At 47.2% G+C, this 20,343-nt stretch overlaps 1 protein-coding gene and 2 long non-coding RNA genes across 21 annotated transcripts in view; 2 read left to right on the plus strand and 1 right to left on the minus strand.

Moving 5' to 3' along the window:
• LOC146403181 (uncharacterized) overlaps nucleotides 1–20,343 on the plus strand; it is a 329,068-nt gene that overhangs the window by 222,716 nt on the left and 86,009 nt on the right. The window lies entirely within an intron of this gene.
• On the minus strand, nucleotides 2,873–19,499 carry LOC146403182 (uncharacterized). The gene is made up of 5 exons (XR_014803228.1): nucleotides 19,049–19,499; nucleotides 14,608–14,710; nucleotides 14,088–14,212; nucleotides 11,033–11,235; nucleotides 2,873–3,607 (listed from the first exon to the last, which is right to left on the minus strand). It is a non-coding gene; the product is annotated as an uncharacterized LOC146403182 (long non-coding RNA).
• SLC4A8 (solute carrier family 4 member 8) overlaps nucleotides 19,312–20,343 on the plus strand; it is a 79,186-nt gene continuing 78,154 nt past the window's right edge. For 10 of the 19 annotated variants that reach the window (XM_084955593.1, XM_084955600.1, XM_084955594.1 and 7 more), the window contains exon 1: nucleotides 19,312–19,521. Coding sequence is in view for 16 of the 19 variants with exons in the window: in XM_013988276.3 (XP_013843730.2) it covers nucleotides 19,477–19,521 (45 nt within the window). In the remaining 3 variants the exon portion in view is untranslated. Of the gene's footprint in view, nucleotides 19,522–19,545; nucleotides 19,889–20,343 lie in introns of those variants that run through there. The other 9 variants (XM_021091660.2, XM_084955598.1, XM_084955591.1 and 6 more) reach the window with 6 other exon arrangements.

Raw genomic sequence — 20,343 nt, forward strand, 5'->3', positions numbered from 1 at the left:
CATCTGCCCTCTCCTGGGTTTGTTCTTGCCTGGATCTGCGGGTAGATCCACAGAGCTTTGATCTCAGAGATGTCTAAACACCCAGCGATCGGGAGGAGAGACTGAGGGGGAACCCTAACCTGGAACGACCTTCTCTTTCTCCGTGAATGGAATGTGAGTTATATTTGCTGAGTGCAGATTAAAATAGACTTGACTGTTTGAAATCATGGATTTATAGCTCTTTAAAGAGCTGCTGATTATCAGCAAGGTCTGCAAACCCACCCCACCCTCAATGTAGTAGAGGGAAAGAAACAGCCTGGCACAGGGAGGGGGGCCGTTTTCTCAGAGGAGACTCGCTGCCAGACAGGGAGTGGGTGGTACTTGGTGAGAAGTGGTGCCAAGACACATCTTGGTTAGAGAGGCAAAAAACATTCTTACTTGTCCATGGAATCTTATCCACTTGAAAGGATGACCCAGAAGCAACTCCAGGACCTCGGATCTCTTTGACCACTGTATGGCAAAGATGACTGGATGCGGATTATCTAGTTATTTATATCACCTCATTCTTCCCCGGCAGGACCTTAGAGGAGCCTGAATGAATGCCTTCATATCTCGCACGGCCAGGAAAAGACAGACCTGAGTGGGAGCCTTGATATAAGCATGTTCCCTCAGACTTCAGTACGATGGGGCAGCCTTATATTGTCACAAGAAGGGGTGAGCTCAAATTTTGAAAAGATATTGGCTTTGCCTATTAATTATCAAGATCTAAAATATCCTGTGATAAGCGGTTTACAGAAAACTTTGCCAGGCTTGCCAAACCACCAACTGTCTGAACAGGTACAAAACAAGGATGCCTCAAGAAGGGCAAAGCCCTGCCGTGGGGAGCTGGAGACAGATTTTTAGGACCTGATGGTCTCCTGTAATGTGTTATCCTATCCTGGCATTCAGGACTCTGATGAGTCCATAGGTGCTGAACTTGAAGGCTATTGTGGTCAGGGTATTTGACCTCTTGGCATTTTTGGTCCCTTGGCCATTAATCTAAGCTCAATATGGTGATCTCTTTGCAAGTGCTGGATAAAGAATGGTGTCTGCTGGGGACCTTCAATTTTTTCATTCCTTTGAATGAAACAGATGCTAGACTAAGACAGCCCCTTGAAAGCCTATCTGAGAACAAAGCCCACACAGTGAGAGGGTGGAGCAGGGTGGATTCAGTCTGGGTCACAACTGACACTGTTGAGCGGGAGCTTCTACTGCCCATACGGTCCATCCCACCCTGGCATCTGTCTTGTGAGATAACTCAGTGGGCTCTTCTGGAGCCAAAGGAAGGATAGGGGGCACCAGCCCAAAGGGACTGAGATGTCCTCTAAGGGCATTCAGATTTTGCTTTGAGTGTGCAAAAGCTCGAATTTTCTACAGAACCTGGAACACAACAGTGGAAACAATCCTACCTGGGGAGCCAGAGAACCCAGAGCCAATTGGACCCTCATCTTTTAATGGAGGAAGCTGTATCCGAAGGGAGCCTTAGCCCTTGCCCCCAGGAGCAGCTCTGCTGAGACCTCAAAGCAGAAGGAAACCTTGGGGCTGGGGCTTATGCACTTCTTGCCTTTGGGATTGGAGATTTGGAGCCTAAGGCACATTCTAGAGGTGCCAGGTCACCTCACTCGTCCTTCGCAGGATTATCCCCGCAGCCAGATGCTGTGGGGGGGCATATCTCAGTATATAGGCTGAGAGGCTTGATAGAAATCCCCCCAATCAAAGGAAAGACTTGGAGAGAGTGATGGCATGGGGCCTCTCAGTCCCTGGCAGTTCTGTAATGTGGGCAAATTACTCAACCTCATTTAAATTATTCAACCTCAGTTTTCTTTCTCTCTCACTCTCTTTTCTTTCTTTTTTAGGGCCACCCCTGCGGTGGAAGTTCCTAGCATGGTTCCTAGGCTAGGGGTAAAATCAGAGCTGCAGGTGCCAGCCTACGCCACAGCCACAGCAATGCCGGGTCTGAGTGGCGTCTGCAACCTACACCACAGCTTGAGGCAACGCTGGATCCTTAACCCACTGAGCGAAACTGCATCCTCATGGACACTATGTCAGGTTCTTAATCTGCTGAGCCACAACGGGAACTCTAGTTTTCTCTTTTTTAAAAAAGGTATTGAAGTGGATCCATTGTGGAATTTGATGAGATAATGTATGTAAATCATTGGCAATGTGCTCAGAATATAATACATGGCTTTCTTGGGGATGTGCCCAGAACCCCACCTGAAAGCTTTCCTTACTCCTTTTCAGAGTCTGGGCAGGAGTCTCACTGTTGATAAGCTTGGCTGAATGTGGAGTTTGATCTGGGTTTAAGTCTGAGGAAGAATGCCCACTTGGATCCTGCTCCAAGTTCTTCTTCTTCTTCTTTTTTTTTTTTGCTTTTTAGGGCTGCACCTGTGGCATATGGAGGTTCCCAGGCTACGGGTGGAATCGGAGCTGTAGCTGCCAGCCCATGCCACAGCCACAGCAACGCCAGATCCGAGCCATGTCTGTGACCTACACCACAGCTCACAGCAACACAGATCCTAATCCACTGAGCAGGACCAGGGATTGAACTCTGGATACTAGTTGGGTTTGTTATTGCTGAGCCACGGTGGGAACTCCTGAAGTTCTTTGATTTTGGTTTCCTCCCTAAGCAGCTGAAAGCAGCGCAAGGGATAGAAATGAGACAGGGTATATCCAGGTGGCTGGTGGCCACTCCCCGTGGCCTCGTGTGTCAATTCCCAGGGAATCGTCTCTCCCCAGAGGTTGTGACATTGACAGCCCGTGGGGAGGAAGGCATCTGCCAGACCAGAAAAGGGCAGGACTGCAGCTTGGCTGCCTCTGTACCCCTACCACAGCACACCCAGAAACAACAAAAATACCAGAAGGCCATCATTCTGTTATTCAAGACACATTGACCCGGGTCGAAAGTCCAAGCCGTGAAATTCTTTCTGGACCAGCCTTGGAGTCATTTCTCTCCCCTTCTCTGTTTCTGGGCCACAGGTAGGCGGTTGTCAGCCCATAAAGGGTTGTGAGCAGGCCCCCTTCCTCTGGGCAGATGCAGACCTGTGTTAAGGCAGAATAACTCAGGGAGTCAGTGCAGGAGCAGGGGCTTCCATGCATTCTTTGGTATGGCTATCGATTGACATTTGTGGCTTAAGGGCTTCAGGTAGTAACATCCCCACCGACCTTGTTTACTGTAGGGAGCGTACCTATGCCCAGATGGACATTAATCTCTAACCCTCTGTGACTCAGTCTACCAGAAGAGAAGGGCAAAGAAGCCATGACACTTCTGGGATATTTCCACCCCTAAGACTCCTATTGGACAAGGACTGATATAGGTAACTGGGCAGGGCCAAGGGGAGAAAACCACACCTTTCTGGACCCACATTGGTTACCCCCCATTTTTAAGGGATTAAAAACTCCTATAGGACAATAGAGAGGGGGACTCTTCTTCCCCCTCCCAGCTGTCCTGGGAGCTGTTTGCTTTCCTGTAATAAAGACTTTGCTTGCTTGCTGCCTGTATGTTCGCCAAGTTCATCTTTGGCTCCGTGAACAAGAACCCAGATTCCGGGAGCATCTTTCCAGCATCAGTGTCAGGGTCCTGCTGGGCAAGCTAAGTGTGCGTGGGGTGTACGCTGGACAGCTACCAGTGTTGGCCTTGGAGTGCCTGTTTCTGACCTGGGCCTGCCTCAGTGATCTCTGTCTCAGAGGCAAAGGAAGGAGACTTCGGAGTTCCCGTCGTGGCGCAGTGGTTAACGAATCCGACTAGGAACCATTAGGTGGCGGGTTCGGTCCCTGGCCTTGCTCAGTGGGTTAACGATCTGGCGTTGCCTTGAGCTGTGGTGTAGGTTGCAGACGCAGCTCGGATCCCGCGTTGCTGTGGCTCTGGCATAGGCTGGCGGCTACAGCTCTGATTTGACCCCTAGCCTGGGAACTTCCATATGCCGCGGGAGCGGCCCAAAGAAATAGCAAAAAGAAAAAAAAAAAAAAAAAAGGGAAGGAGGCTTCAGTCAGGGGGAAACCAGACTTAGGGTCACACTCTCGGACTCGTCCTGCTTAGCTGCTGTTGCTGTTTGCTGTCAGAGCAGACCCAGATCTGATGGGAGGAGCTGCGCGGAGAAGACTGATGACCAGCCTGGAAGGGGGTTGCCTGTTGCACATGAACCTGTCAGGCTGTGAGAATGACTCCTGAGCAAATGCCGGAGAGACTGGGGAGCTTGACTACACACGGGGACAGATGGAGATTGCGGCAGGGCTGGTCAGGTGTAAAGGACCTGCTTTCTTCATTGTCCAGTATGTCTTCAAGGAACTACCTTCCTTCAATTCTTCGTCCATGAAGGTCAGATGAAGGCCACCTCACTCCCCAGCACCAAGGGTAGACACAGGATATGTATGTATACGTATGTTGATCCTATGGGCACCCAGCCTTTGGCCACTATGACTGGTTTAGGGTTTGGCACATTACCCAAGCCAGGCTACTCAGAGCCTTCCCTGATCTCTTTTCTGGAACTAGCTAAAATAAGACAAAAAAATGACTTTTCCCCCAGTTCCACACTCTGATCCCTCACCCCCAATGGCCACTGATGGAGGAGCTCTCATTGTGGCTCAGCAGTAACGAACCTGATTAACATCCATGAGGATGCAGGTTCGATCCCTGGCCTCGCTCAGTGGGTTAAGGATCAGGCATTGCCGTGAACTGCGGTGTAGGTCATTGATGTGGCTCAGTTCTGGTGTTGCTGTGGCTGTGACATAGGGCAGCAGCTGCAGCTCTGATTTGACCCCTAGCCTGAGCTCTTCCATATGCTGCAGGTGCAGCCCTATCAAAACAAAAACAAAAACAAAAAACCCGACCAAATAACCACTGATGGAATCATTAACTAGGAAGGTGATGTAAGTTTAGAGTCGCTAATGGTCATATTGCAATTACCTGAGGAAGGAAGGAGAGTCAGCCTGAGCATGAAATCAATACTGAGAAAGCAGAGAATAAAGGTAAAACATGAGAGGAGTTCTTGTCGTGGCTCAGTGGTTAGCGAACCCGACTGGTATCCATGAAGATGTGGCTCTGATTCCTGGCCTTGCTCAGTGGGTTAAGGATCCAGTGTTGCCATGAGCTATGGTGTAGGTTGCAGATGAGGCTCAGATCCTGGGTTGCTGTGGCTGTGGCTGCGGTGTAGGCCGGCAGCTACAAATCCAATTTGACTCCTAGCCTGGGAACCTCCATATGCTGCAGGTCCAGCTCTAAAAAGAATTAAAAAAAAAAAAAAAGGTAAAGCATGAGAGGATCCTAATGTTATATTTTGGACTCCTTTTCCTGCTCTACCTGAAGTCATTTATTCCTAGATTTCTCCCTTCCTCCACTCTTTTCTTTTCCTTTTTCTTTTCCTTTTTCCCCTTTCCTTTCCTTTCTTTCCCGTCTTGTCTTCCTCTTTCCCTCTCTCCCTTTCTTCCTACTGTCCTTCTTTCTTGTTTTGGTTGAAACTTGTTTGAGTGTGTTTTTGTGACTTGCACCCCAAGGAGTCTGATCAATAAATAAAAATGATGCAACTGAATTAACTTACTACTCCAGGGGAGCAGTAAAAGGGCTGTCTGTTCATTTAAACCCAGGCCTGGCAGAGAGGAAGCAGAGAGGTACTCCTAAGAAAAACTTAGGACATGACACTTCTGACTTGCCAAGGAGCAGAGAAAGAGAGCTGAGCGGTCACTCGGAGTGTTGTGGGGGAGGGGTAGAATTACTGGAGTGGGAGGGAAGGATGAGCCATCTTTCTGGACTTCATCCTGTGAGATGCCCTTGAACCAGACAATTTCCCAGGTAGGACTTGGAGACAAGGGAGATGGAAGCCTTCTGCCTGGGAGATGTCTCCAAGACTAGGGAGGGGAGGCTGCTGCAGGGGCAGTTGGAGAGATCGCCATGTCTCCACCCAGTTACAACCTCGGGTTCACGCTTAGCCATGTCCCCCGTGTTCACTTTGAAGATTGTACCAAATCCCCCAGTGGGGTCTTCCCTGTTGCATATATTTTTTTATTTTATTTTTTTTTTGTCTTTTGGCCTTTTTCAGGGCCGCCCTCGCCCTCGCGGTATATGGAGATTCCCAGGCTAGGGGTCCAATCGGAGCTGTAGCCACTGGCCTACGCCAGAGCCACAGCAACGTGGGATCCGAGCTGCGTCTGTAAACTACACCACAGCTCACGGCAACGCTGGATCCTCAACCCACTGAGCAAGGCCAGGGATCGAACCCACAACCTCATGGTTCCTAGTTGGATTCGTTAACTACTGCGCCACGACGGGAACTCCTTCCCTGTTGCATATAAAGAATGCTGCTGTAGGGAGTTCCTGTTGCGGCTCAGCAGGTTACAAACCTGACTAGTGTCAATGAAGTCTTGGGTTTGATCCCTGAATTCACTCGGTGGGTCAAGGATCTGGCATTGCCATGAGCTTTGGTGTAGGTTGTAGATGTGGCTTGGATCTGGCATTGCTGTGGCTGTGCTGTAGGGCAGCAGCTACAGCTCCGATTCCACCCCTAGCCTGGGAACCTCCACATGCTGCAGGTGTGGTCCTAAAAAAAAAAAAAAAAAAAAAAAAAAAAAGAATGCTTCTGCAACCCATCTCTGGCCATTTTCCTGGGGTTACCTGCCAGAAGTAGAACTTGTTGGGTCAAAGCCTATGAACATCATTAAGGTGTTTTGTTTCTTTCTTTCTTTCTTTTTTTTTTTTTTTTTCATTGTTTTGGCTGCACCCATGGCATTTGGAAATTCCCAGGCCAGGGACTGAACCTGTGCCACAGCCATGACAATGCCAGATCCTTCACCTGCTGAGCCACCACCAGGGAACTCCAAGATTTTTGATTCTTATTCCAGGAGGCACTATTATCCCATTACTAGAAAGGAGCTGTAAAAAATCCTCACCCTTGTCAGCAAAGAGAGGGCTGATGGCCAAATAACTAATGTAAGAGGTGACCTGTTTTTCAGAAAAACAGGGCCATGTCACAAGATCTATAATAAATTGAATGAAGACCATAAAATGTGGTGTGGTTGCCGCAGATCCCATGGCATTAAAGAAATTGGACTGCCTGGTTCTCTGGAGACGAAAGGGTCAGAAAGTACCAGAAAGATGTAATGGGGTTATCAGGGTGCTTCCTTGAAAGTAGAAAGTGTGGGGGCAGCTGCTGAAGTTGCATTAACTGAAAGCGACTTTTGTGTAAATGGGGTTAGGACCCGGGGAGGCAAAGAACACGGCTTGCTCTCTCAGGGAGCTCTTTGTTTAATGAAAGAGCCGACCAGCTACAAATCAAATGATCCCAGGAGAGAGATTTTTGTCCTGGTGTAAGTAAGATGGTCCTAACATTCTACCCGCAGTTGGAAGGGTAAAAGCACGAGAGACCTTCGAGAAAGCCCTAGCGCATTGCTGGCGTGGGTGCGGGGCTAAGCCCGAGGGGGTCAGAGATAAGAGCGCTCCTTCCCCGTGTGTAAGGAGCTCCCGGTCTACGGAACCAATCCTCTAGCGTGGGATGAGAGCTGTAATGGAGAAACGTGTGCAGGAGGGCTGGGATGGTGCAGAGGAGGGGTGACTGACTTCCTTGCTGGAGGAGGAGGTGCGGTGACCTGGTGTGAAAAGAGTAGGTAGAAGTTTGCCAGGTGGACAAGGGAGAGAGATGCAGGTAGAGGGAGGGGCCTATGCGTGACCTGGGTGACCCCCCACTCTTTTTTTTTTTTTTTTTTTTGTCTTTTTGCCATTTCTTGGGCCGCTCCCGTGGCATATGGAGGTTCCCAGGCTAGGGGTCCAATCGGAGCTGTGGCCGCTGGCCTACACCACAGCCACAGCAATGCCAGATCCAAGCCGCGTCTGCGACCTATACCACAGCTCAAGGCAACACTGGATCGTTAACCCACTGAGCAAGGGCAGGGATCGAACCTGCAACCTCGTGGTTCCTAGTCAGATTTGTTAACCCCTGCGCCACGACGGGAACTCCGACCCCCACTCTTTGGAATGCAAATAACAGGTCCCCAGAATTCAGTGCCCCAGGTCACTCGGCCTGCCATGTCAGATCCGGAAGTTTAGCCTGGGGCCCTCTGAGGCTCTACTTTCCCCGGGATCCCTGAGGTTACTAGTGTTGAGTAACATCAGAGCCAGGTTGGGCCCCGCTCGGCAGACTCATTGCAGAAAGGGGCCAACATTAAGGAGGAGGGGCCAGCCCCGGCCAGCCGTCCTCAGGGCAGAGTCGGGTAAAGTTGGAGGCAAATGAAAGGATGAGGATGCTGGAGTGATTTCTTGCCCCAGGAGTGTGTCTCTCAAGCATGGGATCCTTGCACTCATGGCTGGACCGATCAGTCAGATTCCCTGTTTGAAACTCTATTGGTTTTTGCACCAGGCCACGTCCAGTGGACGCTCAGCCTCCTGCCCTGGTGATAAGGAGTGCAGAGATTCTAACTGGAGACATTTGGGTTTGTTGCCTATGGCTGCTGTGGCAGAGTACCACACACTGGGTGGCTTTAATCAGAAATGTATTGTCAGGGGAAAAAAAAAAAAAAGGAGTTCCTGTCATGGCGCAGTGGAAGCGAATCTGACTAGGAACCACAAGGTTGCGGGTTCGATCCCTGGCCTCCATAACTGGGTTAAGGATCCGGCATTGCCATGAGCTGTGGTGTAGATTGCAGATGAGGCTCAGATTTTGTGTTGCTGTGGCTGTGGTGTAGGCCAGCAGCTGTAGCTCCAATTAGACCCCTAGCCTGGGAACCTCCATGTGCTGCCAGTAAGGCCCTGAAAAGCAAAAAAAAAGAAAAAAGAAAAAAGAAAAAAGAAAAAAACCAGAAATGTATTGTCTTAGGTTCTGGAGAAATCTGCAGGCCATGCTTCCTCTAAAACCTGTAGGGGAACTCTCCCTGCCTTGCCTCCTCCTAGCTTCTGGTGGTTTGCCATCCATCCTTGTCATCCCCCGGACTGGAGACACATGGCTCCGATCCTCTGTCTTCATGTGGTGTCCTCCCTGTGTCTCTCCGTGTCTTCACCTGGCCATCGCTTTATAAAGACACCTGCCATATTGGATTAGGGGCCACCTCCACTCCAGGGTAACCTCATCTTCATTAAGTACATTTGCAGTGATCACCTGTTGCCAAATAAAGTCACATTCTGAGATACCTGGGGCGGGGCGGGGTGGAGCCGGGGGGAGGGTTTAGGACTTCAACATATCTTTTTGGTGTTTTGGGGGTTGGGGCACAATTTAACCCACAATAGCATCTCTCTGAGTGGCGCCTCCCAGGGCTCTGACGTGCCACTCAGGGGTGACATCCCGGGAACACAGTGTTTACATCTTTCTGCTTGCAGTCCCAAGGCTGCAGGGGTTGTGGCTACAGGAAGGTGTGGGCCACAGGGAGCTGGGGGAGGGTCTGCCACTCTGCCGTGAGGTTGGATCTGGAGGTGGTTGTAGAGTTGAATCCCCGTTAAGGGAGCCCTTTGGGGGCTCTTTCATGGCTCTCGAGCATTTTCCTTCAGAAGAGATAAGGAGTGAGGAAGGAATCGAACTAGAGAGCCAGTTTTTTTTTTTTTAATTTTTTTTGTTTGTTTGTTTTCCGCCTCCCAGGGCGTTCCTGGATTTTTTGCTTGTCCACAAAAAAAGAAAAAAAAAAAAAAAAGAAAAAAAAAAGGTAGTTTTATTGTGATGTCCTGAAACTTATGGATGAATGAAAGGAAGATTAACGACTTTAATAAACTTGAGTTTTTCCTACCAGACACAGCATGTGTCTTTTGATTTACCCAAGGCTTCTTTTCTGCCACTCAGTTGACATTTTCATCTAGTTCTTGCATATTACTTGTTTGCTCAATCTTTTCATCTCTTGGTTTATTAGTGGAATTGGAATCTTTTCTCTCATTCTATTATCTAATCAGTTGCGTTTTGTGTTATAGGAAACTATTGATTTTTGCATAACCTTGTGCCCAGCCACTCTTCTGAATTGTCTTTTGTTTGCAATAGTTTTTAGTTGATTCTCTTAGGTTTTCCAGGTTTACAAGGATATAATTTAGTCTGTTCCTTTCTGATTGCTATCGGTTTTGTTTTTTTCTGTTGTCACTTTCATTGGCTAATCCCTGCCCTACCCATTACGTAATAGTGCTGATTGGGGTCATCTTTAACTAGTTTCTGACTTTACTGGAAATACTTTGATTGTTTTCCCGTTAACAATGGTGCTGGTGGGGAGTTCCCATTGTGGTGCAGTAGAAATGAATCTGACTAGGAACCATGAGGTTTAGGGTTTGATCCCTGGCCTTGCTCAGTGGGTTAAGAATCCAGTGTTGCCATGAGCTGTGGTGTAGGTCGCAGACACGGCTCAGTCTGGCATTGTTGTGGCTGTAGCACAGGCTGGCGGCTACAACTGTGATTCGACCCCTAGCCTGGGAACCTCCATATGCCGCAGGTGCAGCCCTAAATAGACAAAGACAAAAAAAAAAAAAAAAAAAAAAAAAGATAAAAAAGAATGGTGCTGGCGGGAGTTCCCATCATGGTTCAGTGTAACGAACCCCACTAGTATCCATGAGGATGCAGGGAAAAGTGTAAATGTGAAAAATAAGAAATGATGTAAATAAGCTCATTGATGCAAAGAAAATGTGCTCAATTCTGTGTAACTGAAAAACTCAATTAAATGACAAATACTTTAAAAAAAAAGATTACTAGAAGAGATAGAAAATCCAAACCATGGGTGGTGGGAGGAAAGACAGAAAGATTTTAAAGAAATACCCTCCACTAAAAAGATGAATGTATTCAAGCTCGGATGCATTTAGGGGTGACTCTAACCAAAACAAAGCTGGCACCAATATTTTTTTTTTTTTTTTTTTTTGCTTCACCCACAGCATGCAGAGGTTCCTGGGCCAGGACACCAATGCAGTGACCCAAGCCATAGCAGTGACAATGCCAGATCCTTAACCTACTGAGCCAACAGAGAACACCCATTTTTTTTTTTTTTAAGTGGGTCTTGACCAGAATTATTTTTATTACTTTAGTTAAAATGTAGTTGATTTACTTTTTTTTTTTTTTTTCTTTTAGGGCCATACCTGCAGCACATGGAAGTTCTCAGGGGTTGAATTGGAGCTGCAGCTTCCGGTCTACGCCACAGCCACGGCAATTCGGGATACAAGCGGAGTCCGAAACCTACATCACAGCTCACTGCAGCTCGAGGCAACGCCAAATCCTTAAGCCACTGATGGAGGCTAGAGATTGAAACCTCATCCTCATGGATATTAGCCTGGTTCATAACCTGTTGAGACACAACAGGAACTCAGTATTTTAGTTTTTTAAGGAACGCCCACACTGTTCTCCACAGTGGCTGCACCAGCTTATATTACCACCAACAATATAAGAGGGTCCCTTTTTCTCCACAGCCTCTCCAGCATTTATTGTTTGTAAACTTTTAGATGATGGCCATTCTGACTGGTGTGAGGTGATACCTCATTGTAGCTTTGATTTGCATTTCTCTAGTAATCAGCGATATGGAACATCTTTTCACGTGCCTCTTAGTCTGTATTCTTTGGGGAAATGTCTGCTTAAATTTTCTGCCCATTTTTCAGTTGGGTTGTTTGTTCTTTTTGATATTGAGCTGTGAGAGCTGTTTATATATTTTGGAAATTAATCCCTTGTTGGTCACATCATTTGCAAATATTTTCTCCCATTCCATAGGTGTCTTTTCATGTTGTTTAAGATTTCCTTTGCTGGGCAAAAAGCTTTTACATTTAATTGGGTCTCATTTGTTTATTTTTGCTTTTATTTCCATTGCTCTAGGAGATGGGTCCAAAAATATTGCTGCGGTTTACATCAAAGAGTGTTCTGCCTATGTTTTCCTCTAGGAGTTTTATAGTATCCAGTCTTACATTTAGGTCTTTAAACCACTTTGAATTTATTTTTGTATATGGTGTCGGTATATAGGGCTTTTCCATCTCTTCCGACAATTCTTAGAGGACAGGGACATGAAATTCTGGAGAGACCCTGTCACATCTACTGGTTATAATCTAATTGTAATGGCCCTTGTTCATTTCGCCTATCCTAAACAAAGTTGACTGTTCCTACATCTGTTTCAAGGTTGGATTTTTTTTCTCTGCTACTCCTTGATGGACCATCTCATAGCCCTGGTTGTTCTTGGTAACTATAGCAAATATTCTTTCTTATATTTTGTAAGAAAGGACCAGAGAAACTCAGCCATCTTCAAAAAGGAGCCTGACCTTTTCAAACAAGAGATTAGAGGTGGAAAAAGATACATCCATAAAATACATTCAAATTCTATATCCATTTCCTTTTGCCCCAGCCCAAATGTCTGAATGGGTCTCTTTCTTCTTAACTGCAAAATAAAAGGCCTCAAGGGGTATTTTACTGGGAGTGAGAGTAGCTTGGATTGAATTGATACCTATGTCAGATAAAGTGCTTCTTGAGATAAGAAGCAGTAATAGTTATCTTCAGAACTTCATGAAAGTTTGTTTGGTAAAATAATGAATGGGTATCACTGGAACCTGCCAAAGTGGAAATTATATGAAAGTATAATCTGATGGGAAACGGTAACAGAGGAGAAGCCCTCAGTTTCTGCTGCAGGGAGTTCATGTCAGCCCTGAAGGAGATTCACAATTCACTGTTCAATGGAAGCCAATTCAGTTTTATGCAGGAAGCAGCTGGAGGGAAGTATATTTCTAGGAATCCACCCAATAAAGTGAAAAGCATGAGTGGTTCTTTTTTTTTTTTTTTTTGTCTTTTCTAGGGCCTCTCCCACGGCATATGGAAGTTCCCAAGCTAGGGGTCTAATCAGAGCTGTAGCTGCCTGCCTATGCCAGAGCCACAGCAATGTGGGATCCGAGCCGCATCTGCAATCTACACCACAGCTCACCGCAACACCGGATCCTTAACCCACTGAGGAAGGCCAGGGATCAAACCCGAAACCTCATGGTTCCTAGTCGGATTCTTTAACCACTGAGCAACGACGGGAACTCCGCATGAGTGGTTCTTGATCCAGCTCTGCTATTAACTGGCTTGGACAAGTCCCCATTCTAGGCATATTTCAGCTTTCTAGTCTGTGAAATATTCTGAGTACATTTACAGACCCATTGGAGAGAAATGAGATAAGGTGATTTTTAAGGAGTGGGGTATATAGAATTATACAGACGCAAGGTAGGGAATTTGCTGCTACCTTCAGGATATCCTAGGTCTACTGGCTAAAAGTGAATAAGAACTTCCATAGTTAGTATAACAAGCTCAAGAGGTCTTATCCCCAAGTAGATAAGATGTGGAACGAAACCATGTAAACAGACCTGAGTTCTAAGCTGAGCTATGTCGGTTAGAAACAGATGAAATAAATGTATTTAATGAATACAAATGTGTTCAAACCTGATATCAAGGACTTGGCAAGTGATTCTTGGTTAATACCTGTTTCTCCCAAAATCCTGAAGGATTTCCTATCTAGATCCGGGAGTCCCAAAGCTTCTTTCCTCTGATCCCTCTATAAGTTCTTTCCCATACCTCTTTCTGTCTGAGTGTCTCAATTTGATTCCAGAGAAAGCAGAAAGTTGGTTTTTGCCATTTTACCTGGGTTCTATCTCCTAGAGCCTTGCTTAGTCTGGAGTAAGGTGTACATGAGTATAGTATAAGCAATTTCTATTTTTTTTTTTTTAACGTCTGTACCTGCAGCATATGGAAGTTCCTGAGCTAGGGGCTCAAATCAGAGCTGCAGCTGCCAGCCTACGCCACAGCCACAGCAACGCCAGATACAAGCTGCATCTGCGACCCACATCTCAGCTTGTGGCAACGCCAGATCCTTAACCCAGAGTAAGGCCAGGGATAGAACCTGCATCCTCACAGACACTATGTCGGGTTTTTAACCTACTAAGCCACAACAGGAACTCCTGTATAGGGCAATTGCTAAGGGTGTTGCTGATGACGCATGGATGGGAAGGGATTTTTCCCAGTCAAGAGTCAGTTTTTGTGGTGCTGTATGGTTCTTCCCTGTGATGTGCAGTGTCCCAGGCTGGCAGCATGCTGTGAACAAAGACAATCACATTCTGTAGTCTCTTTAGAGATGCTGTGACTTGGCAAGGGCTCAAAGAGTACCATGCACCTGCATCACCCTTTTACCTTGACAGTGAACAATGCCTCTCTCCGTTCCCCTCTCCCTTCACAGGAAATGCTCCCAGACGACAGCGCAACAAGCTCTAATTAAGTGTTTCCTTGGATCCTGATGTCTTCTCCTCCAACATTTCCTTGGGTTTAGATGTATAATTAAGAGGAAGGATTAGAAACAAAATCAGGCATGAGATGCAGCTGGGAATTGGAAGCTACCTAATGGCAAGTAAAGACCAGACCCTCTTGCCCTGGTGGCTCTTTTGACAATTTAAACAGAGCAAGAAGTATGGTTAGGTTGATGGAGAAGTTAAGACGCTTTTGATGGAAAAATTGCCTGCAATTACGTGAGAACGTTTTTCTCAGACCTTTTGAGTGTTTCGTGTTTTTATCTTTTTGTTTCTGAATCAGAGAATTTCAATGTTTTCCAGCCAATATTTTAAAACAATATATGCTAGGTGCCTTGTGCTTCGCTGGGCAGGCTGTGAAAATATCCTTACAATGATATGGAAAATTGGGGGCTTTGTCTACTTACCTGAAAAGAGTCCCACAGATTTTTGTCATGTCCTGGGAGGGGTTCAAGACCTACCCTCTCCCTTCAAAGTTGAAGAACCACTGGTCTTAGAGAAGGGAAGGATCTAGAGACAAAACAAAAACACAAGACAAAAAACAAACATTTGGAGACCACGAAGAAAGGATAGAACCTATAAAAGTTAGAGAAGGACAAAGGCTCCAGGCAGCCCCATGGGAGGCAGTAGGCAGTTAAATGTGTGCACGCTGCTGTCAGATACTATTGACCTCAGAGCTCAATGTCTCCATTTATTAACTGTGCCGGCTGTGTGAACGGGGCAGGTTACATCTCTAAGCTTCAGTTTTCAGTTGTCTCATCTATAAAATGGGATGGTAGAACCTACATCATAGAGTTGTTTCAAGAACTGAAGTCAACCGGGAAGTTCCCGTCGTGGCTCAGTGGTTAAAGAATCCGACTAGGAACCATGAGGTTGCGGGTTCGATCCCCAGCCTCTCTCAGTGGGTTAATGATCTGGCGTTGCGGTGAGCTGTGATGTAGGTTGCAGACGCGGCTAGGATCCGGTGTTGCTGTGGCTCTGGCGTAGGCAGGCAGTTACAGCTCCGATGAGATCCCTAGCTTGGGAACCTCCATATGCCGCGGGAGTGGCCCCAGAAAGGGCAAAAAAAAAAAAAAAAGAATTGAGGTCAACCATGTAGCATGCCTCCTTGCTTTGTGTGTGTGTGTGTGTGTGTGTGTGTGTGTGTGTGTGTGTGTGTGGTCTCTTTCTCCACCCATATTTCACATTTTCCTGTCCATTTTTTTTCCTTTTTAGGGTCAAACCTGTGGTATATGGAAGTTCCCAGGCTACGGATCAAATTGGAGCTGCAGCTGCCAGCCTACACCACAGCCACAGTCATGCTAGATCTGAGCCACATCTTCCACCTACACCACAGCTCATGGCAATGCTGGATCCCTAGACCACTGAGCGAGGTCAGGGATTGAACCTGTGTTCTCATGGACACTAGTTGGATTCTTAACCTGCTGAGCCATAATAGGAACTCCTTACTTGTCCATTTTATGTCTCCTTCTAGGCCAAGCCACCTGTGCAGGCCTCAGAAGGTTGTGAGTTCTGTTCTGCTGTTTTTTTCCCCCACAGCTTTCTTTAGCGTGAAGTGGTGTCCGTGGTGGAATATCCCTCCTTCCGGCTAACTCCAGCTCCTGTTTGCTGGCCAGGTGAGAGCTGCACATTTGCGCTCTTCCAAGCAGTGTAGGGAGAAGTAGGGGCTGGGAGCCCGGAGCCTGGAGCCAAGGGAGCCAGCCTCCTTTGGGAAGGAGAGACCAAAACAGCCCTGCATGTGAGGGGAAAGCCTGTCTCTGCAGCACCCCAGATAACAGGTGCCTCAGAGGCTGCCTCTGTGGCCTAGTTCCTTTTGTCATTTGCACAATAGACCAGAAGATGGGGCTCTTGACCCTGAAGTCAAGGGCCAGAGGCACTGCCTTTTCCCACATTTCAACTGAAGGAAAATCAGACCCATTGGAGCTCCGCTGGAACTCTATCTCCTTGTTCCTGTCCCTGCCCAGCCCACTCATACCCACTCCTCTGAGAGCACCTGGGGAATGGCTTTCTGTGGAGTGGGGAGTGGGGGGCACACCTTCCCTTTGGTCACCATCCTTAGTCCCTCCTGAATTACCACGGTGCCCATCGGTCTCAAGGATCCTCTGCCTCGGGTTCTGCCCTCTAACTCATCTCACCCCCAGGGGCAGATTTGGGCAACGGTAGTAGTTATGATAGGACAGGGTTGCGTAGTGGCCAAGAACCCTGGAATCAGACAGATTCATCCTCGACTCATCTCATCAGATGAGCGTCTCCTCACCTCCTCGGAGAAGCCCTCCCTGACCACCTCGTCTAAAGCAGCTCTCCCCACCCCCAATGCCTGTTATTCTATTGCTTAACTTTGCAATTTACTTCTCAGCAGCTCTCATAACCTGTGATGGTCTTATTTGCTTGCTTATTGTCTCCACACTAGATAGTAAGGCTCAGGAGGACAGACTCTGTTTGTCTTATTGCTGTTTCCCTAACACCCAATGCTGAACACACTGATTCTCAGGAAATACATTCTGACTTAATAAATGATCTAATCTAAGCTTAATGACTGCCTGACCTTGAGAAAGCTGCTAAGCTTCTCTGAGCCTCGGTTTTCTTACCAGTGAAATGGAGACATAATGGAGTTTTAGGAATATTCAGTGACACTCTGCATTACACCACTAAACCCAGGTCCTGGTGCGTAGAAGTGTTCTTCTAAAGTTTCAGTAGTGTCCTACTTTCTATCAAGTGAGAAAATAGAGAGTGAATTTATTGGCTGGTTCTCTATAACCTGGCCATAGTTGTTCTTTACTATAATTTTTGCTTGTTACTGCTCTTTTCTGTAACTTTCTGTTTTGGTTTAAATCATGGCTCCCCTGAATGGGTCATGTGCATTCCTTTTGATAAGTCTTTGTGCAAGACCTGAGATGTCTGCTTTCCTTACCGTGGCTTGACTTTTTTTTTTTTTTTTTTTTTTTTTTTTTTTGCTTTTCAGAGCCACACCTGCAGCATATGGAGGTTCCCAGGCTAGGGGTCGAATTGGAGCTACAGCTGCCAGCCACAGCCACAGCCACAGCAATGCCAGATCCGAGCCTCATCTGCAACCTACACCAGAGCTCATGGCAATGCCAGATCCTTAATCTACTGAGCAAGGTCAGGGACTGAACCTGCATTCTCATGGATGCTAGTCAGACTCGTTTCCGCTGAGCCAGGATAGGAACTCCCTTGACTATCTTTGGATTTAGCCCAAAACTATGTCTTCTGTATCATATTCCTTAAGTGTCCCAAGTCATAAAGTTTATTTTTTCTTCTGAATTTTTTTTTCTTTCTCTTTTTCGGTTGCACCGAAGGCATATGGAAGTTCCCAGGCCAGGGACTGAATTTGAGCCATAGCTGTGACCTATACCACAGCTGCAGCAACAGTGGATCCTTAACCCACTGCCACCACAGCAGGAACTCCTTATTTTCTCTTCTGAATTTTTATAATCTTTATTGTCCGTACTACTCATATGGTTCTTGTTTTATGTTCTATTATCTTGTCATCATATTAACGTATATCCTTTTTCCCTGATTATAGACTCTAAACCCTTTGGAGATGTGTATTTTATTGTAGATTTCCATGCACCTCAAGTGCCATTTGGGCTTGTGGTTAGTAAGTGTTCAATATGTTTTTGGTTAGACTGAATTAAGAGCACATATATTCACTTATGTGTTTATAAATTATGTATAAGTTTTTATATACTTATATAACTTACATATACTTATGTAAGATATATTTATGACTATGTTCTATGTGCCCAGCATTCTTTGAGGCTCTATGGAGTATATAGAAGGGCATAAGAAAAATAATTATTGCCTTCAAAAACTTACTATATTATAGTAAACTGAAGTCAACATATAATTAAAGCATGTAACCACAGCATGGTAACTGCTTTAAGAAAAGTACAAAGTGCTACGAGGATTCAGAGGAGGAAGTGATAACATCTCTTAGGGGTGTAGGGGAGAGTGGAGTAGAGAAAGGCTTCTTGGAAGAAGTAGCCTTTGAGACTGACTTCGAAGGATGATTAAGATTTTGATGGGCAAAAATGGGAGTGAATTCCAGACTCAAGACAGGATTAGTGAGGAGAGCAATAGAGGCTGTGGCAATGAACACTAAGACTCAGAAATGGGACCAAGGCCTTGAACCAGAGATCAGAAATATGGTTCTGCCTCAGGGACACTGAAGCACAACCTTGTTTCAAATTTCAGGGCCAATGCAAGGAGGGGTAGGCAGGTTTTGAAACTTTAACATGCACCAGATTACGTTCCCCAAGTGTAGGTTCTTTGGAGGTTGAGAATTATTTGCAATTGCTCTTTTTCTTTTAATAGTGTGGACTGGCTTATGGTCTGATGTGATGGTGGACATAAAACAAAAGACCCTCTTCCTCCTTTTGGAGCCAGAGGTTTGGTTGGATTACAGCCAGCCTCTCTTTTTTTAAAAACCCAAATCAGATTGAATGTGTTACTCATGGTTTTCTAAAGTTGCCTTAGATCAGTAGGTCTTCTGTTAAATAATTTGCCCTAGATCATTTCTTGTAACAGTTGGAAACATTTTTGTGTAATTATTTCAACAGTCATCCTTAGCTCAACTCTCTGTTTTTCACTGCCAACCTGGAGCCCAGGGAGAAGATCTAAATCATAGTGAGTCCATGGAGGGGGTCTGATCACTTCCTGACTGCTTCCCTTTAATGTTCTTTAATCTGGCCACTAGCTCGAGGATTAACAAGTAATTTTAGAAGGCCCCTCCCCCTCATCCTCGGTTGCTTCCTTCTGCGACCCCAAGGGATGGTTCTCCAGAGTTTAAAAATCATAACCCGAGAAATAAAATCACAATAGACAAACCCGACACTTCCTCAGTTTTCAAGGGTCAGGTGCATCCGCAGATGGAAGCACGAGATTTTCGATTGGTAGCAAGCAGTTGGAGAGACCTTCAAGCCCAGAGGCCCCTGAAGGGAGGGAGAAGGTTTCCAAGGCAACCAGGCCCCGGAGCTGTCGGCTCCCCAGGCTCCCCCCTCCTCCTGGTAGCCCAGGGTACCGCCGGACAGCGTCCTCCTTTGCTCCGCGCCCTGATTGGCCGCACAGGCCGCGCGCTGATTGGCTGCGGCGAAGCCTCGCGGGCCGGTGGCTATGGAGGCGGCGGCGGTTGATGGTTGACCGTTGGCTCCAGGGTAGGGGTCGCCGCTTGGGCGATCCGCTCAAACCAGACCAGAGCGCGTGGGCTGCTAACGCTCGGCCTGGAGCCGGCGGGCGAGACCTAGTTGGGCTCCGCCATGCCGGCTGGGAGTAACGAGCCGGACGGCGTCCTCAGCTATCAGGTAGGGCCCCGCCTCCCGCCCCTCCCCGGGGCTCAGCCTCCTCATCCTCTGCCCACCCGCTTTCCTCTGCCCCCGAGCCGGGGCTCCGCAGGCCACTCCCTGAGGGCAAGGGGAGGCCAGCCCGAGACACCAGGGGGCGCTCGGGGCGGTCGGGGATCGGGCCCGGGCTGCGAGAGGGTGACCTTGGGCCAAATCCGGGAGCCGGCGGATCGCTGTCGCATCCCTTACGCGGCCGACTGAGTAGCCCTGACGGCCCGCGGCCGGTGACCTCTGTTCCTCGGATCCTCGTTGCTGGGAAAGAGGCCTTGCAGTGTCCTGCTGAAACATGGGAGAGAGGGTAGCCAGGAACCTTGCTGTGGTGGGGCAGGTTCTTCTCTTTGTGTTTTTATTTCTGACGGTTTCTGCTTCCTCACGGGCTCAGAGGAAGAGCTGGAGAAACTGGAGTCTGGGACCAAACCCTGTTTGTGTGGCCAGCTTTGTGACTTCCTTCATCCCATTGCATAGATAGCTGACAAGTTCTAGGTGGGGAAGTAGAAAGGGGCCGGGGGAGGTGCTGAGGAGTCAGGAACAGGTGTTTATTTAGAGGAACGAGGAAACCAGGTTTCAGTAACTGATAACCCAACTGTAGGGGTGGCTCATGTAAGGTAAAACAGTGGACTAGGTGTCAGAGACTGTAGGTTCAAATCCTGCATCTATTTCACACAGGTTTTATGACCTGGAGTAAGTCACTTGCTTCTCTGAACCGCATTTTCCCCTTCAAGTAAAATGGGAATGATATTTACGTTGCTTACCTCACAGGGTGGTTTTGAGGTGCTGTTTGTG

This window comes from Sus scrofa, chromosome 5, assembly GCF_054392235.1.
Source record: "Sus scrofa isolate SSC_HxYL_T2T_F1_AM1 chromosome 5, Sscrofa_HxYL_maternal_Yorkshire_Landrace_v2.0, whole genome shotgun sequence".
Lineage (NCBI taxonomy): Eukaryota > Metazoa > Chordata > Mammalia > Artiodactyla > Suidae > Sus > Sus scrofa.